The sequence below is a fragment of the Lagopus muta genome, chromosome 6 (assembly GCF_023343835.1).
Source record: "Lagopus muta isolate bLagMut1 chromosome 6, bLagMut1 primary, whole genome shotgun sequence".
Classification (NCBI taxonomy): Eukaryota; Metazoa; Chordata; class Aves; order Galliformes; family Phasianidae; genus Lagopus; species Lagopus muta.
Genome location: NC_064438.1, coordinates 25,639,899 through 25,660,488, shown reverse-complemented (window position 1 = coordinate 25,660,488; position 20,590 = coordinate 25,639,899). Strand labels below are relative to the sequence as shown.

General features: G+C 36.4%; 1 protein-coding gene across 5 annotated transcripts in view; it reads right to left on the bottom strand.

Moving 5' to 3' along the window:
* Nucleotides 1-20,590, bottom strand: part of STARD9 (StAR related lipid transfer domain containing 9) — a 96,144-nt gene that overhangs the window by 20,265 nt on the left and 55,289 nt on the right. For 3 of the 5 annotated variants that reach the window (XM_048947423.1, XM_048947424.1, XM_048947425.1), the window contains 8 exons: nt 20,081-20,152; nt 19,249-19,428; nt 15,797-15,848; nt 14,769-14,906; nt 13,811-13,893; nt 12,686-12,789; nt 10,462-10,509; nt 3,935-4,122 (listed from right to left, as the gene is read on the bottom strand). In XM_048947423.1, coding sequence (XP_048803380.1) covers nt 3,935-4,122; nt 10,462-10,509; nt 12,686-12,789; nt 13,811-13,893; nt 14,769-14,906; nt 15,797-15,848; nt 19,249-19,428; nt 20,081-20,152 — 865 coding nt within the window. Of the gene's footprint in view, nt 1-3,934; nt 4,123-10,461; nt 10,510-11,869; nt 11,898-12,685; nt 12,790-13,810; nt 13,894-14,768; nt 14,907-15,796; nt 15,849-19,248; nt 19,429-20,080; nt 20,153-20,590 lie in introns of those variants that run through there. The other 2 variants (XM_048947426.1, XM_048947427.1) reach the window with 2 other exon arrangements.

Sequence of the window (20,590 nt, the reverse complement as noted above, 5' to 3'; positions counted from 1 at the left end):
GAGCCTTTGGTAAATAAATTCCTACTGTTTAGTGAAGAAAATGCAATATTAAAATGTAACTGACTCCTCATCAAAGAGTTTGAGTGTTTTACAGCTGCTGTAAGACAAACACTGCTTTATACACATTTTTGCTCATGTTCTTTCCTTTAAAATTAACTTGAATGGACCAAAAAAAAAAATCCACCTGCCAACTATTTCCTCTTGTTTCTCTGTACATGCTGAAAATGAAGGAAATTAAACTCATGCTGAGGGACTTTGTGTTCAGCACATAAGAAACTGGTGGTACGTTCAGTAAACTTGAAAGCTCGATCTTCCAGCACTACAGTCAGGATGTGCATCATATCTGGGGCCTGCTGCCAGCCCTCAGGCTCGTGGATAGGCATGCAGCCTACTAAGTGGGTTGAAGAAAAGGCTACTAGGAAGCTTCCAAGTGGCTGCTTGCTGGGCAGTTCTGCTGGCCTCTCTACCCACCAGATGGAAATTTCTCAAGCAACACAAACATTGTGCGGTATCTGGGCTGAGGTGAAGCAACAACCACAAAATTTTCTACCTGTTGTGATTATGGCTGCTCCAGAGCATTTCATAAATGCCTGGTGGGAACCCATGTACCGTGAATACGAGCAGGTTAGCATGCAACATGTTTGAAATTATTCAAAAACACTCATAGCAAGGATACAAGTGAAATCAACACAACCATGAGTTGTCAGGATGAACACATACAAACTCATATCACCCATCAATGCATATTTTTTCATAAAATCAGGAGTCTACTCCCAAAGAGAATTGGTTTCTCCCTTTTTTTATGAGCATTCCCCAAATTTCACGAATGCTTAATATTCTTTTCTAACAAACCAATTGATTAGCCTTATTTAATAAGAGTATATTACATTTGTTTACATTTTTAATCGTCTCTAAATCTTTGGAGAATCTGATCTTCGCAGTCAGTAGAGAAGCAGTAGAGAAGAATAGGATCTGCTCTGTTAAAAACTTTGTTCACGTTTATGCTGTTATGAAAATACACATATTCAGCTGCACAGAGGAACAAATCTATCATTAGCTGAAAAAGCAATATAGAAAACCACACTCAAAGTTCCTTCATACATGAGCATTTCTCAAAGGACAGACGCTTTTCAAAGCACTTTAATCTTCCTAGCAACACTATTTTGGCTGGGCTTAGCTTCAATGTGCTTAGCTGCAGCCCCTCACCGAGGAGCCACCTTTAGTCACTTATTCATGGAGTTAGGAAATAAGAGTTTGACATGGTCACGAGCCCTGTGTATGACAGCTGAACTACGTGAAAGGATTTGGGGGCTGTGGATGCTTCCCTAATGGAGAAAAATAACCATCTTTAGCGGATAAGCATTGCCAGCATCAGTTGTTTGGTAACTACAAATCTCATTAAACATTCTCCGTTAGTGATTCCCACCTGAGGGAGTCTCCAGTTTACATCCTCAGCTAGACACACAGAAGTAGTGATACTTTATAGATAAGTATGTTTACCCTATGGATAAAATGAAAGCATTTTAGTCATAATCTGTTATTACTTCTTAGTAACATCTTAACCTTCACATACAGAAGAGTTTCCTCAACTCTTTATTCCCAGATCTGCCCTCTTCAGCATGTTTCTAGGAAGCAGAATATTTGGCAGATGAGTGCGCCCCTGTAATAGACCTGAAAGTTCTAAGACACTAATTAATGTCTACTCACAAACTTGCCTCTGTCAGAAGCTGAGAAAAAGAGGGTGCAAATAAGGCAAAAGAACTCTGGTGGGCTGCCAAACAAAGAATTATATTTGGCTGCAAAAACTGCTTGTCTGGCTAAGCTTAATATGAGCACAGCTAAACAGTGGAACTAGACAGGAGCAGAGAACTTGTCCTGTTTCAAGAAATACGTTTTGGAGAAGCTCTGTACTGCCTGTACACACTAGGTCTCCTTCTGATACTCCCCATCTCCACAATTTTCCTTTTAATTTCTTCCTTGCATTTGGCATAATTTAAAGATGGTAAACAGAGCCTCTAAACATTCAGAAATTATTCCAGGAACCAGTAGCAGGCTTTATGAAATGGAAATGTGCCTTTGCAATAGACGTACTCTTCTTATCAAGAAACTTGAATCAGACCATTCAATAGAAGACAACAGGAAGAACACTCTATCTACCCTATTTCAATGCTCAAAAGCTTCTTAAGATTTAAAATGTTACCAAATCTCCCTACAAACTCTGTTCAGCCCCACCAGGACAAGTCTTGCTAACTATGTCCTCGTGCAAAGCAGCATCACTCAGGGCCAGAAGTCACTGATGCTGACAAACACCTCTCCAAATATGCTGTGGCTCCACCTTTTGCCATAGCTATTTACTATTCAGAATCTGATCACTGATTGAGTCTTTAGCTTGAATAACACTATAAGAACTTGCTAGAAATAACTCCTATTTGAACCAAAGCATGCCTTTTTTTTTTTTTTTTTTTTTTTTAAATACAATTTTGTTAAAAAAAAATCAGCAATGGAGAATGCAGTACCACGTATCAGTCATCTTTAGGGTAAATAAAACTTGCATCTTACTTTTAATCTTAATTTGTCTCACTTCTGTTTCTACCACAGAATTTCTTCCTACATTTTTATTTCATACTACCAATGCCTTGTTCCTACTTATAGACTTGGATGAAATCACCTCCAGCTTTACTGTGATCAAGGCAAACAGACTGAGCTCTCGGGATCATTTATTATACTATGCTATCCCATATAGGTTTGTTAGAGTCATCATAATATACCTCTAAACTTGTATGTCCTCTGCAATTGTGAACATCACAACTATTCTCAACATTGCAAACAGTAGTCATGCCAGTGATTGGACAAGAATCATCTTAGTACCTTTTCTAATCCCAATCAGGCTGTTTATGTACCTAAGAATTAGTTTCTCTTCTGTCAAATCTCCCATAAACATGTATCGCAACACATCTTCATAGGTTAATCAGGTCTTTCCCTAGCTGACAGTAACTAATGAGAGGCCACAGAACAAAGTGAAAGACACAGGAAAATGAGAAAACTGAGAAAAAGAGGCTGTCAGAGGTTTGCAGAGTGAATTAGGCTCCCATTGAGATGAACAAAAAAACCCAGTATAAACAAAATCTGAATTCAAAGTGATTCTTGAAAGCTAGAGAGCTACCTTTTCACTGAACTTTTGAAAGATCACTTATCTTCTGATGTTTTGGGATTTCAAAATGTTTCAAGCTTTTCATGGTATAATTAGCATAGAGCTGAGGTTTGTGTCAAACCAACATCATCAATACTTTACCTAGGAACAAATTTTTTACTCAGAGGGTGGTGAGGCACTACAACAAGTTGCCCAGACAGCTGTGGGCGCCCCATCCTTGAGGCATTCTAGGCCAGGTTGAATGGGGCCCTGGCAGCCCGATATAGTTGGTGGATGGCAACTCTGCCCATGGCAGCAGGGTTGAAATGAGGTGATGTTTAAGGTCCCTTTCAATCCAAGGCATTCTGTGAAGCACAGAAATATTGATAGAAAAGTAGAAAATACAACAGCAGATTCTGTCTATATTGCTGCAAGGGAGAACAGATATAATCAGAGCAAAACTAGAGAAGCAGGATGGGGAGCAACTGGAGAGATGAGAGGCTTGGTGCCACAGGAGGAGCAGTGAGCCTATCCCAGTCAAGACCTGCAGAACTAATTAAACAGTGCTGCTGGTGCTCTGCAAAGTTAATCAGTGCTTGATAATTCTCAAAGGAGTTCTCAAAGGAGAGATAATCATAGGAGAAAATTAGTACTGTGCTGTAAAAAACAATAGTAACAACAACAACAAAATTACAACAACAACAAAAACTTCCACCACAATACAAAGCCTAACTAGGACAAAAACACGAAGAGGATGAAAGAATGCAATTACAGAAGAAACCTGAGAGAGGGGCAGGTACTTACTTTCTAGGATCTGCTGGTTGATGAGGGCTTGGTCATTTTCCAGTTCTCTCTCTGCTTTGACCTGTCCTTTGAGGATCTGCTGCTTTAAATTCTCAACATAGAGCTGCTGCTGTTGGATTTGTTTTCTGTGGAAAGCTTCCTGCTCTTTCAGTTTCTTCTTGTACTCTTCATGCACAGCATCTATGTCTCTGCAGTTCAAAATGTTGGCAATTAATTTAAACAAGAAAAAAATACCAAACATTTGTAAATGCAACACGTCATCTTACTTACTAAAGAAAGAAAACTTACTAAAGAAAGACAATGTTCTGGATATTGCTTTGTTCATTAAGGGTGCATTACACAAAGAACTCATGATGGTAGAGAGTATATGCACATCACAGCAGGCCACAGTCCTGGAACTGTCAGAAATGCCAGCTTTCACCATGAAAATTGTTATAGTGAAACTGAAAATCCCATCACCAGAAAGAAAACAATAGAAATAATTTAAAAAACACGTCACTTGTCATTTTGCTTCCAAAGGGGAAGCGGGGGATGGGAAAGTGGTGTTCATGTTTTATAAGTTAATGATCACAATATAGGATGTTTTTCACCCAAGTACTTAAAAAAAATAAACAGAAATAGAAATGAAAAGGTTTGTTTTGTTTTTGTTTTTTTTTTCCTTACAGATAAAAAATCTTAAATCTGGAAAGAAATATGGGAATTGCTGAGATTACATCAAAGGTCTCCAGCAGCACCAAGGAAAGAATTCAGTCACCCAACTCTCTCTCGTATGCAACTACTGCAGGTTGCTCTGTCTATATCTGGAGTAGAACGGTGATCAGAAAAGTTACTATCCTGTAAACAACTCCATGCAGTCCCTCCAAGTGGCCTGTTTCCTGACTGTGCACCAAATGTCATGTTGTTTGTAAAATCATTATCAATCCAAGGCCAACGAGCCTCTGACCTTTGCTACATCAGGATTTATTTGTAATCTCTATCTACAACCACAGGCATGTGTTTGAAGCAGCTATTTCTATAGCAAAAACTTTATGTACCAGATTAGCAGTCAAAGCAGATGTAGCAATTAAGCAGCTAACATCCTCACATCTGATGGAGTCCCTCTAGATTGAACATTCATTTTCACTTTCCTAGGAAGCAGCAGGAAAACCTGACTATATAAATGACTTAAGATTCTCAGTAATTGAAAATATTATTGACCCTCTTTCATTCACCTGAGAAAAACAGAATTCAGTTTGTTTTTTGTTTATGTAACTGTAATGCTGATGAGAATAACAGAAGAGGAGCATGTTCTGTTCTGTTACCTTACATGGTGCAAGCAATCTGAGTAAAAGTTTTGTCCCTTCCATTTTCTAACTTTTTTGAGTCTATTTGAGACTTACAGAAACAAATTACAATAGGGATCTCCAAGACCCATTTGTATTTGGCTTGACTGCTAAGATTTCAACAATCTGTGATGTATACTTATTTCTATTTAATAAATGGTGTTTGAATTCCAGGAAATAGGACTGGATTCCCTGGTCTCTTATTCACTTGAAGTAGGTTTAAATAGACACTTCACTGCTGCACTGAAGGGTCTCCTATGGCCATTTCATACCCAAGCTTTTCAGTTGTTTGTAGTGACATCAGCTACGGGGGGACAAACACAGAGGTTAAAGGTAGGCTGGTTAACTAAGGAAGAATCAGTTTTTGAGTATGAAACAAAATCCAAAGGGTTTCATTTCAGAAGAGCTCCCATGGTTTTTATTGTAACTTTGAGGGAAGCTTTCCACAAATTAGGCTTTCAGGTTACGTTACGTATTTTCCAGAGAAATGTAATGGAGCAGCAATATAAGCTGGAGGTTATTATGCTGCTACTGCTCTGAGATAGACAATCACAATGATTTTGGAGCAGTTATATCATCTCTGTGCTTTCATGCACTTACACTGCAAGGCCTTCAGGGCAAGGACTACTTATGCACTTCTTAGTTCAAGAGAGCTTTTATGTCAGCTGAAGCCTCCTCTTGCAAATGCATTAAAGTAATAAATGTTAACAGCAATTGTAAACGTAAAGTCTCTGCAAAAAGTCTAATTCTACTTATGGTGGAATAGACTTCAGTCTGACGATCTGATATCTGTGATGGTAACACATCTGGAAAATCTGAGACTGCATGTGCATGACCTTGTAAAAGTCACTTAGTTTGAGACACATGCAAAAGAAACAAAGTACGTTCATCCAAGAGAAGCGAGGAGGATCCATAAACCACATCAAACATCAGAAAGCTCAGTATTAGAAGAGATTAACTCTATTTGTTCAACATTATCAACAGTATTCTATATAAGACTGAGGAAATAGAATAAGTCATGGCCAATAATGCTGGAAAGCAGAGTTTGTTAGCAGAAGAGTAGACAAAGAATTCCTGTTCTGCATCTACTTACTAAAACTAGATACAATTTCTTTTAGAAAAATGTGTTATGTTCTCAAAAAATGCTTGCAGAGGTAGTTAAGTAACATCTGTTTACATTTGGGAGAGGGTAACAGGCTCATACTTTCCAACAATGCTGAAACCAACTCCCAGCCATATATTATAATGAACTGGAGAATAAGCAGTGCAAACAATGGACACAGAAATGTGGTGTTTACTGTTCTCAGCAGCACTAGCATATTCCCTCATGGAGATTTAATAGCTTTTTGCTGATCTAACATGAAACTGTAAAATCTTTTCCAATAAGCACACGTGTTTGCACATAAAGCAGAACACAATGCAGGCCAAATGAACGTTATTGCTTACTGCTCCACACTATCATTACACCCCATAAGGGCAAAGAGTACACAGACATAACCATAATTTGCTTTAAATCTTGGAAAAGAAACATCACAGCAACCATCACGGTACTATTGCTGCCTTGTTTTGGTGAGGTAGCTGGTGGATACAGTTCTCTATGGTGAAAGTTTCTGTAACAAAAGGCAGGTTGACTGTCTCACCACTGCTGAGTGTACATACATACATTGCAGTTCTGCTGCTATTTCAGTTCCTTTTTGCCTCATCTCCTATCCCCTAATTTTTAACAGTACAAAACAAAAGCCAGTCAGGTAGTAAGGACAGCTCCGAATACAGGAGATTGAACATCAAAGCTTTTTACAAAGTTGCTTTTTAAAAATAGCTTTCTCAAGCGAGAGAAAAAGATTATGAAAATTCATGCACAGCCACTTACATAACACAGGTACTATGGCAGAACAGGGAATGCTTTTCTTCTGCTTGTCAGATACTGACCACAAGAGCAAAATGACTGGCTGGTTTGGACTCGAGATACAGATCTATCTCAAGAACTGCTGATACCAAAACCATGAATTGAGAATGCTCCCTTTCTGCTGCTGAATACACTATGTCATGTCAACACGTCCTTGATAGTTTATAGAAATCATACCATAAATTAAACTCAAAAATGAGATGACAGTAGCCCCAAAAGAAAACAACAGATTCATGCCCACTTAGGGGCTAAATCACCCAGTGCACAATTTTAAAAAGAGCTTCTGTAACAGGGATTTGAGTGGCTAAAATAAAGACAAATATCAATCAAATTAACATAAGAATATAATATTCTGAAATAGGCAAAAATCAGTCATTTCTTTAAAATATCTTAACTAATATATACTATATAACTATATAAATACAATATATAATATACGTAATATATGCATTAAATGTAGACTTAAAATACAGGAATCCTATGAAACAGGAATCAAGCACAGATACATTTCTGCTACTGCTTGTATTCCTTCCTTCCCACAGCAACCTTTCCCCAGGTTAGCTCTAGCTATATAAACCCAGGATAAACATAAGACAAACAGTTTCATTTTTGCTGATATCAAGACAAAGGTAACAAAATCCTTATTTCACAGAACTTGGCATTCAGCATTAAGAATAAATGCAACACTGCATAATATTTCACAAAAGCATGCAGATTTCTAGATATACCAAATGCATCAAGAAGTGTCAACAGTTACCCCTCCCTCCAAGTAAGCCTTTAAAAACAGGAATTAAAATTACAACAGAAAGGGAACAATCTTAAAATAAGGATAACAAATTACTAAGAAAATCTTCATATTATACCCATATTGCCGGATTGCTTTTCCGTCTCATTTTTCTCTCCACAAAGTTTGCATGACGCATGCTAAATGAACCATCTGTAAATCCACATTTTTTCCAGCCTGTTTTGTCATCAGCTCTCCGGGATCCTATTCTGCAATTCTCCTCCCCTCATCCCCAAACACTTCCACTGCTGTTGCAGAGGCTGGCGGCTCCTACAGCATAATGCAGCTTTCAGTAACTATGGCAGCGATAGCTCTGTGCTGAGGCAGAAGGCTTTCTGCAACAAAATCTTAAGGCTCAGCTACAGAAACTCAAGTGGAAAAAAAAAAAAGAAAAAGAAAAAGAAAAGAAAAAGCGAGGAATACTTGCTAAAAGCTGAGATTTGCCGTTTTCCTAAAGAAATCAGTCAGGTCATCAATCAGGTTAGCACACCCATCCTTCTCTGGCTGCCTGATGTTCAAGTCTTTTTCTTTTACTAATGATTTTTTCCAGGGAAAGAAGAGTTAATAATAAAGCAGACAAAAAAGATGTTGGCAAGGCATTTTGCACATTTGCAAATCCCAGCACTGAGAGCAATCACAAGTCAGGGTTACAGCCCATCCTCTGATATACATTCCCCCCTTGCTCTGTCCTCTCCTCCTCCCTCTACATGTGTCCAACCCAGGGCCCTTCCCGCAGGGCCTCAGCATCACACAGCAGCAAGCAGCACACAGCACAGGACTGGCAAAGACTGTGTGCATTTGCTTCTGCCTATCACTGTGGCTCAGACCTCTCTCTCCTCCTCCCTAAAGCAAAGGGAAGAATGATGAAGGAGCTCTGAAGCAATGCTGCTCACACAATTCAAAGCAAAAGTTGGGGGGTGAGGGGCAGGAGATGGAAATGAGAAATCAGTAACAACTGCCAGCAGTCAGAATCTTAGGAAATAAGGGACATTTAGAAATATGCACAAAGGAATCCCTGTTAAGGAAATTTACCACCAGATAAAATATCACTCAGATTTTCAATTAGCAGGTTTGCTTGCAGGTTTGTTTTGTTTCATTTTTTAGCTCTCTCAAAGAAACTTCTTTTTGCTTCACTTAATCCCCCCAAAGCAACAGAAAGGTAATGACTTAGTTAAGGCAGTCTTTTAAATATGCTTCTATGCTATCTTTGGCAAGAAGTCACAGGCACAAGACACAGACACACTTTAATAAAGGTCACTGCTGCATTGCTAAATTCCAGTTCAGCTGTAACTACATTCTATAGCAGATTTTCCCTTTGTGATTTCTGTCATATATAGAACCAGTTCCTCTGCTAAACCACTATTTTGCTGCAACTTGTGGAGCTGCTGTAATTGACAGTGAATTTCTTTGTGAAATATTTGAGTAAGGGTTGCAAAAGACTTCTTTAACTTGTATTTGTAGGGCACTTGGGAATTCTCTAGTGTTAGTAAGAACACTGACATTATTTTTACAAGTAACAAGAGGACATTTTAAGTGTACCACAGTAGCATGAAAATTCTGTTGTGTTCTCCAGTATCAAATGCTTTATTTAGAGATACTCTTTACTGTCCTTTCCTTTTCCACATTCTTATGTTTTGTTTTTGTCTTGCATTTTCAGAAGACATTTTCCAACTTCATTATCTACTGGTATGTGGTGATGCTGTCATACAATCATTGTTGCCAGCCACAAACTTTCCATGTGTTTGCTTGCTGACAGTGAGCATCAAAAATGTGAAGCGCAGGGGTATATGAGCAAGCAGAAAAGTAACAAGTGCAACAAATCCTATCATTTTTCAAGGAAAATTTCATGCTTAAACTTTAAATACGTTGGCTTAACAGTAAAAATTTGTTCTCTATTGTTTTTGAAAATATTTTAATATACATTTAGAGCTTGAACTGGTGATTCAATCCAATGAAAGCAGGTGAGCAAAACATTGTAATATTACTGGCAGCACAGGAGATAAGATTTTAAGTAATGATTATAATAAAATGTACGTCCATATGTTCTGAAATAAAAACTCCAGAGGAAACCAAAATACCATCAGTTGCTGATGAAAGATTTCTAAATGCACAGAAGCCCAACAATTTCAGAAAGATTTCTGTGCATAATTGTCATCCTGCTTTGTATGAATTGACCATGTTCTATGCTAGGTCTTTTGTTTGGACTCTTCCATAAGCCATTTTCTTCTCACAAGCAGAGAACTCAATTAGTCTAAAGAAATTCTGATATACTAATGAGTATTTACAGGACCTACTACTGACATCAAATTTATTGTAAATCCCACTGCAGTTGTGGTTTTAAAATATGGGCTACATGCTTACAATTCAGCTGCAAGTAGAGATTCTTGTTTCAATGTGATAAAGTCAAATTAAAGCTTAGAGCCTACTTGCTTCTTCTGCAGGAAATCAGCGTAGAATAAGAAAAAGGCAAAGCTAGAGAGACCAAAATATTCAGCATGATTTAGACGTATCTTACCTTATTTCTGGAGAACACTTTTTTTCTTTACAGTTTGTACATTTTTTACTGTAAATATAAAAGTAGGAAATTACAAAGATGTACAAAGAGAAGGCAAGAAAACTTCACTGAATACTTCTAAACACAGAGATGATGTTATAATTTTGAGTATAAGAATGTTCTAAGATGCAGACTGGTAGCAGCTGGGAAAGCATATATGAACTATTAAGAGTGTGTGTGTTTCTGTGAAATATACTTATAGCTTACCCCATTCTTTTATAATTGCTCTAAGTACCTTCCTGACTGAGACAATACACTGGGCTAGGTGGATTTTTTTTTTTTTTTTTTACTGCTTTAGTAAATAAGCACACTGTGTACTTCATTGAGTGCTATATTAGTGTTTATAAAGTACCTCCCATTTTTAGTACCTGACACTGGCTTTGGAAAGGCTAGACATTTTAAATGATTTTTTATCTCACTTTATTTTCATATTACAGATCCTAGGCTGTATATCTTAATCATAACTCCCTCCATGAGCACAACTGCTTGTCCAAACTGAGAGGGGCTTGCTGGTTATTTTAAGGGAAGACCAAGTGCATCAGTTCAGCTTGCCTTTGCCAAAATAATTACTCAAGGCAAAAAAAAAAATCATTGGATTACATCAAGTGAAAGAAAATTAATTCAGACATAGTGTACAGCTTAATTCTCTAATAGATCGACATTCATGAAGGCAACACAGTAATATTTCTAGTAAAGAAATCATTTTGAAACACTTGGGATAAGTCTCAGGTAAAGTTATAGTATGTAATATGCATAGCCCTGTCCAAACAGTTGAAAATCTGATCAACACAGAAGAACCTGTTACTTGAACACAGTCTGAAAAAAAAACAATCAGAACTATTCTTTATTTTTGTCAGGTTAAAAAGGGCAAAATAAGTGCAATGCTTTGCTAAGCTGTTTGCAAGACTTCCAGATTTCTGTATGTGTACCTAGGAGCTAGTTCTATAACAAATGCTCCACTGCTGATGTTTAAACCCATGCAATGATTGACATGGTATCTACTTCTGAGATCATTAGAAAAGCTATTATTCTTACATGGAATTTTTTTTAAATTTAGCTAAATAAAGAAATAAATATCAAATACCATTTTGTACAGAAAATACCACTGCAGCAAATTAAAAAAATAAGTGCAGAGATTAGGTAAGTTAAAGAGAGCACATATAAACACACTACCCAAGGTGGAAAGCAAGCCACTTGAATAGAAGGATGAAGAGATGTTCAAAACAGGGAAAACATTTTATGCTCATAAAAACAAGATGAGATACTTCCCCAGAAAAAGATAAGATTCCCAGTATGTAACCACACAAAAACACACTAGCAAGAAGCATAACTATCAACAGATATGAATGAGAAGATGGCTGTTTCTTGCCTTTGACAGGTCAATTGAATGTGCCAGGCTGAGAGAAATTAAAAAAGAAAAAGAACCCAATTACATTTAGTTCTCCTATACTCTTACAGTATTACACACCAAAACACAGGAGGTATCTTAATTCATTTCCCTGATATACCTGAATAAATTAACCACTGTCTTTATCACACCAATACTTTCCTTTCAGAAAGCCTCTCTCAAGAAATGCAAACACTACATGTTGTGGATATGAGCAGCTCTTCAGCACTTTGGAAGCAGCCTATGCCTTATTTACAGCTCACTTTAAAAAAACCCAAAAACTTTTCAATTGCCCTCTGAGATGAAGGGATTGATATTTCTTGAGCTACAGGGAATTTATAATCAAACAAACCTTATTTTCAGAACAAATTAGCAGGAAAAGTGAATTGATAATCACATTGCATAAATCCTGATTCATTTTCATAAAGTCCTTTTGTGCACTGAAGAACATTACAAAAATTATACATTAGCTTGTAAACAAAAAACACCATAATACACATGTGCAAGTGAACTGAATTAAGACAGCCTGACAGTCTCAATCAAAGCATTTTCTTGATTGCACATTAATATTCACTGTGTATCAATGAATAATTCTTGACATTTACTGATTGAATATCCTAACATTTTTAAATTAGTAATTCAGCTAATGCATTCTCCTGGACAGTTTTATTTGGTTCTGACCAGCTGAAAACATGAATGGACTTACTCTATATACAACTCAGTTGTACCTGAACAAAGTCCTTGCTTCTGAGGTTGTATTAAAGGAGAAATAGCTTTGTTTTATATTTTTAAACTTACTTTTGAAGAGAAGAAAGGACATAATGAGGAGAATGAGTGTGACTTCCATCTAAGTTGAGCCAGTCCAAAGCTCCACAGCTCAAAATAGGCGGGACATCATTAATCTAAGCATGTAAGAATAGAGAGGAAAAAAAAATATCACAGCAATCCAGGAAGTTGCAACACATCAGTCATACTGTTGCTGCAAAGTGCTGCATGCCACATGATGTATAATATGCAGGATATGCATAATAATATCTCCCAAGTGAGCTTACAATCACACTTACAGTTCTGCTTAGTCTTCAGTAATCTATAAAGCTGTTAAGAATTGGTTACTGAGGACACCCATTCTTGCAATTCTACTTTAATGTAGTGCATCTTGTATTAATCAAGAAATAAAGGATGAAGGCAAATTGAAGTTAAGCCCTTTATCTCAACCACAGAAGGAAGTACAAAAGGACAGTAGTGAGTACAAAATGTCAGTATGTAAAATACTGTTTTAAAAGGAAGTTTATTGCCAGTATCATTTATATGATTATGTCTTAAATCAGAAAATCTACTTTTTCTTTCTTTAGGGGGAGAGGGAGATATTTAAATAGCTGAGCAAACAGTATCCTGCAGCAGTTAGTTCTTGTGATTACTGTACCAATAAATACTTTACCTATTTCCAGAGTATGTAACAATTAAAAGTCTTCTGGCCCAACAACACTCAAACACTTAATCCTGAAAATTTTCCATTTCTGTTAGTACATCTGATTAAGGGTGGTGAAAAGTCAGCATATAGGGAGTAATTCAGAAAATTATCAAAAATGGAAAGACTCTAAATTGGCCTCTTCACAGCAATCTTCTGCCCTTAGGATTCAATCCCACTGTAGTTATGACTAGAAATAGGAAACGCTAAATTATTCAAGGGATCTGCATCTTCATTTGATAAGTGCATCTGAATGAAGAAATAGTGTCCTCCAACAAAGTTTATGTCACCATAGCCCATTAGGTGCAGGAAATGAAGTCAGCAAACTTGATGATGTTAAGAAATATTACCTTTCTCAGGCACCCTTTTTAGACAGAAAATAAAAAGGAAAATCAATAAGAATCAGGAAATCAGTGGAGAATTAGAAAAGAAAAATGCAGATCCTTAGAACTTACTGATCTTCTTTGCCTTAAGGCAGCAGCTTCTGCAGGGTGATTGAATCTAAATTTATGAGACCTGCCGAGGACAACAAGGGCCCCTGTAAACAAAAATGAATTAGAAACCTACAGACATAATATAACAAATGGTGCCCTGAATATTCAGATTTTTAGACTGTGTGTAAAGACTACTGCATATTTAAAGTACTGTAAAATATTTTGTTAAAATATATATATATATATATATATTCTGACCAACAACTTTCTGACATTTACAGAACAGAGAACTATTTAAAATTTGCCACCAAGGAATGGCAGTTACCATTCTGTAATGATGGCATCCAAACTAATCATAGGGTCCTCTGCAAATCCAGTGTAGCATTAAGTTCCCCACTGCCATACTAAATACCAGCATGACTTCATACCAAAAAACAAAGAAATGCATTATCAGAAAGTTGTTTTTATACAATCCAAGTTCCCAGTAACTGGATTTTTTATTTTTTATTTTTTTTAAACACAACCCTAAGACATGATAGCCCAATACATGTCATCTAAGCTTATTCATCGTAGCCTATGACTCAATGGCTAGTATTCTTTACCCAAACACACCATGAATAAACTGAAGATCATTTCAACCATATTATCTAATCATCAGTGGTCTGCCGGCTTGGAGCCAGCCTCCACTATTTTCCACAACACTGACTCCGACTACAGGCTTTTTCTTCTCAGAAGGCTACAAACTACTGCTGCCAAAAGTTGTCTTAATATTGTCACTAATGTCTTTATTTTACTTCCTGTAGGTAGTTCATTTAATTGCTCCAGTCTGGAAGCTTTAGCCATCAAGCCTTGCAGTGCTAGACAGCAGTAGATTGAAAGATGTATTTCTTAGGTCTGCATGAGCTAGGTAAATGCTTGTCTCTAAACTCCTGAGATAGGTTGTTTATAATGCATGACTCACAGAAAAAGCAAGCCTTACCTTGTGACAGACGGCATGATCCAGTGACTTCACATCCATTCACAGTGCAGTATGCTCCCTGAAGTGGTCGTAATGTCACGATCCCACAGTTGTTGTCTATCATACAGTGGTCTTTTTCGATCCACCGCCCCTTCAAAACTAGAATGCATACCTGATTTTATTTCACCTGTTCAAGGGGTCAGGTATCCTGTATTTTCCTCAAGATTGAAGTGACACATGGTTTTACCCTATGACTGCATACTTCATACCTCAAAGAACCGTCTCACTTGCAGAAAAAGGACAGCCAATTGTCATTGTTGATTGTTAGCTCAATACCAAATCATAAAAAAAGCTCAACTGAAAATGGAATTATCCTTCAAAATATTTCCTGTTCTCGAAAACCATAAGCTGCCTTCTGATTTGTAAGCTGGTGTGCAAATTCCTCCTAATGCTATTACAGCATTTATTGGTTACAATCTTACTAATCCATTAGAACAAAATTTTGAAACAAAGAAAGTTATAGCTCCAGAAAGCGCCCTATTTCAGTATGAAGTTTTGATCTGTATCATTATTATCTTGAGATTCTTACTGTTAAAAATAAGGAGCAAATGAAACAAAAAAAAAAGTTCTGAGTAATTTACATTTTCTATCTAAAGTACATTCAAAATATGTTTCAACTCTCCTAGGACGGAGTATCACAATCACCTGTGCTGCTAGTTTAAGAGAGGATATATCAAGATTTGGATGTTGGACAGAGATATTTCTAAACTCTAACATAGACTTTAACATGCGTGAAGAAACTGCTAAAGAGACCTCAGTCACTTCCATTGGCTTTTTGATTTTTCAGACAGTAACAAAAAACAAAAAATAACAACAACAAAAACCCTGAAAGATCTTAGCCAACTTACATAATTATTCTTTTCTGCTTACCTTCTTCTAAAAGCAGAACTAACAAATGGAAACATAAGCTAGATATTACAAGGACAAATGTAAGCCTCTTGTTTCAACATGAACATACAATAAAATAATCTGTAATATGATTCTCTTACCAATGTCTTGATCTTGGTCTGAATCACTCCTTCCAATTTTGGTCGTTCCTTCCTAAAATAAAAAACAACAATTAATATAAGAAGTCAGTTATCAAGGATGAATTCTATACAAGGATTAAAAGCTCTGGTACGGAATCTTAGCAAGTATTTGGAAAACAAAAAAAAAAACCCTCTCAGTTCTGGAGCAAACTTTACACATAATACTTGGTCTGCTATAGAGATGCAACTACTTCTTATCCTGCAGCTATGTCAGTTTCTTTTATGACTCCAGTAGATGGAGTAACCCTCAGTACATAATTTTTGAAACATGCTGAAGACAAATATTTTGAACACAAAACACATGCTCTGATGCTTTGAACTTCTACAGTGAGCTGGGTTTTTTTTGTTTTTGTTTGTTTGTTTTTACAGAAATGAGATTATTTTACTAGAATTACGCACATACGAAGAAAGAAGTCACAATATGATTATTCAGTTAACCAGTTTTTTTTTTTTTTAGATTTCACAATTAAAAAAAAAAAAAGTAACTGAATTTAAGTTTTATAAAGGAACTGTATGTCAGAGACTATGAACTCATCAAAGAATCCACTACTGGAGAACTTCTTCCAAACCATATTATAGCCTAGATTAAAGCTCAAACAAGAAGTAAGAACTGGAAGCCTCAAAACTGGAAAAGGGAAGTTGTGCATTACTGTAAGATGATACAGTTACAGGTAACTATAAATAAATCATACTGATTTCTTGTATTTGAGGTCAAGAGCACAAATACCTTTCAGTTCCTCACATAGCTTGGATCTTTGAACAGTGAAGAACTGAACGAACAAATCCCTCTGCAACAAACCATGCTGAGACCTCCATCCTTGCTGGAGAGGCAGATGGCTAGATTATGACCAGTTTCCATGGTTTGGAGGGAGTGTCAGCTTAACATTCAGCAGACTCAACCACCAAATAGCCACCTGTAGAAAACCTTATCATCCATTTGGCTTCTGACTTACCTCACAAAAGCAAGTGAGCTAGCACCACATGATTTCTGCAAAGAGAGTAAATTAACTCCCAAATCACGTTTCATCAATATTGACTAAGCAAGGAGATAATTATTATCTTACCAGATGAATCTTTTTTACAATATTCTAAAATAACTTTCGTGAAATACAATTTAATTTGGCAAATTGTACTATGGCTGTATTGGCTTGTGAAATTCACAACAGTCAAATGCATCCCAACCAGTGGAGTGAATTTAGATGAGTTTAGGTACAACTGAAAACTGCAGATGAGAGCAAGGATGCATACAGCATGCAAGCCAACTAACTAAAGTTGAAGACAAAAGCAGACCAACTAGCCACAAACAAGACCTATTTCAAGTTTCTTCTAATGCTACTGAGCTAATAATTTAAATATTGATACTCCTTCCTAATTTAATATCGATTCGTCTACCAAAAAAAAATAAATAAATCAAAAGGCATATCATTCAGAATAAATGATTGCATAACTTCACCTCAACATACAAAAGTACATCTTCATATCAGTAAGTAATTTTATGTTGCTTTTCTCTTCTGACAGTGTTTCCTGACTAAGGATAGAATTCCCACTGCAAATTAGAGAAGCATAATGAGGGAGTTTACTTCATTCAGTTTCGGGAGTACTCCATCTTCAAAAGTTTGTGAAAAATCTTCCAAAACAATGAAAACAAATCCCATATTTTTAAGATAATTCAATCTATAGAAAAAAATCGTTGTTTTTGTTAATGAAAGCCAGAAAAAAGGAACGGAACCTAAGAAAGAAAGGTTCATTAAGCTCAGTACAGTGGATTAGTGCAGTTAACACTAGAATAACAAAAAAATAGAAGAGTAACACAATGTCTGTTACACATGATCTGAAGACTGATGCCATGATTTCTCACAAGCAAAAAGTAAAGCTCTGTTATACATTGAAGTCCTTATATGTGAGGAACCCACTAGTGTTTTACCTTCTTGCTGTTCAGATGAAGGTAATAGACACCAGTCTAAAAGATGCAAAGCACAAAGAAAAGAAAAGGCACCATCTAGAAGCAAAGAAAGAGGGAACAAAGATGTTAGTCTGACAGAGACTCTGCCTAATGATCTCAGAAGATGACCTTTCAAACTAGGCTTATTTATCAAAATTAATATCTTTAAATTACTTTAGATGTTGTTAAAATTACTATGTGAAAATATCTACTGTTTCTAAACTGCACATAATGGAAAAACTTCTAAGTGATAGCAGTTACTTTGAATAAACATTTAATGTTAATGATGGAGTAGTAAAGCTTAAGCATGTTGATCAGCACTGGATGTTATTACTTGTTCCTTCATCATAATCTAGTACAATTCCTTTGTGCTGGCATGAGAAAAATCAATAATAAGGTTTGTTTTTCAACATAATAAAGAGTAGTATGATTTCTGTTTCAAATATTTGTTGCTGTTTTTTAAGAAGAAAAAAACATGGTGTCCAGAAACTATATCAAGTAGCACAGAACCTAGCTTGGGGTTCGGTTATTTTTATTACCAGACAGATACATAACAAGATCAATTTTACAAGACAACGATATCTAACACATTTTTTGCTAACAAGTGTGCCTCTGAATGTGTTTCTCCATCATTTATTTTAGTGTTAAACAGCATCAGTGTTTTCATAACTTCTGTTCATTTAAACAATTTCAAAAAACTAAAGCCCAGCTTAACGTTTAGCCCTGTCTAAAAAGAAAAACTCTGAAACTACTTGACCAAGTCACTCACATCTTATGCCACAACCTAGAGGAATACATATGTGATGTTATGAAAAATTACTGGTAAAAAAAAATTCTCTTAAAAGAATAGCTACACAGAAAAGCAGATTCTATGAAGACAGGATTTCCACCTGACCCCAGAAAATAAGCAGAATCATGATTAATTTGCATTCAAGCTACACACGTGGAATCTATTTCATGAAAACAGCAACAGCTATAAACAGCAGTCATTGCCAAATTAATCCTGTCAAAGTTTACTTTTATACTGGAACTACAGTTACACAAATATTCCAGTCTGAAGTATACAAGCATCTACTAAAATCTGGACCACCACTTCTGGTATACTTTAGGCACCATCATTTACATTTACAGAGATGCACACCTATCTTCTTGCTTTGCAGGCAAACTATTAATGCCTAATTTGGGTACTTTACTTCACTTACCACACGTTATTATATGCATATTGTCATTTGTGTGTGCATTCATAAAAGGTAAAGTTACTATTCCATATATGAATTCTCCTCCATTTCCATTTTTGTATGTTCTTTTCTGGTGCTGTTTTCATTTTATCTGAGTATTTGTTCTTTTTGTGGATTGTGGGCTCTACTTTTTGCTAACTTTTGTTGTAATGCCACCTCAGCCACACTCCATTTTGCAAATAAAACATGTTTTTAAATTCAAAGGGAAAACAAAACAACAAACAATATCTCACCCTGAGATGATACAGCACCACTCCTGTGCTGAGGATATCATCATCCATCGCCATTAGATGAGGTAAATTGGAGTCTATTGTTACTCCAGCTTTTTCTTTGTTGATGTCCACACTGTATTCTTCCATGATTGCCTTCCTGTCCATCCACTTACTTGTCCAGTCTTTGGTCAGTTGCTCGATCTTTGAGGAGAATAGGAGAGGAAATAATTTCATTTACTAAGTAGTTGAATTTTTCTCATTCATAAACGTTCTAACTGAAGAATATTTCTGTAGCAACAAGACCTGGGTAGGAACTACTGCCACCTACTGTAGTAGATTAATCCATTGAAAAGTCATTCCCAAAATATCAGAAAGATATATGATCATGATAGCTACTCAATTTGCCTGTCTTGACAAGCTTCAGCAAATCCTACAACCAGAGACTTCAAAATCTCTCTGCATCTCTGGTGAAGAAATCTCTGTAGAAATATAGTGACTGCACAATAATTTCCTTTAATTAAATTGGAGGAGTTTAATCTTAATCTTGGAAGACAAAAGATTTGTATAATGAATTATTGTGGTACACTTAGACGGTTTTCAAATAAGTAATAGATAGTGCAGACTTGGTAATATACAGTGAACAATATCATCCCATCAAGGACACAAGAGGCTTTTACCACTAATTGGTAGAGAACATGCAACATACACAATAAGGATGACTGTTTTCTGCATTTTCAGAGCAAACAAGAAAAGATTAATGCAAAAACATTTTCATAATTGCCTCAAAACAATGGCAATGTTATCCCTCCCAGCCCTCTGGAATGGGAGAAGGTTACAGGTGACTCATACACACCTTCATCTCATTCTGAAGAACCAGTTCAGTCAGATTTCCATCCCTGTCATCACTCCAAGGACTGGAATTCCTCTGTTCAAACAACAGTCACAGAGATCTAAGGGTTGGTTTCCTTATTCACCACTGGCAAGCATGTTCTTTCCAGATTTCAAGGTGAATTCAGGAAGAAGGACAAAATATACAGACATTCAATGATGCCTACTCCTCTGTAAATATTGCATGCAGATTCTAGGGGAGTGCAGGTGAAAGAGCATTAATAGAGGGATTTCTATGTACAGAATTCCTGTGGTTCCAGTGTCTTTCAGGAAAATAGGCTTCCTACAACATGGAAAGCCAAGATACTACTATTATTCCAAAGACAAAACCACAAAGAAGCCAGCTGCATTGTTATGACCTAGAGATTCACACCCTCTTTCAGGAGACAGAATGCACAGACACATTGAAGCCTCCAAACTACTGTTGAGGTTTACTAGTTTACATTTCTGGCAAAGAGGATTGTAATTAATCTTG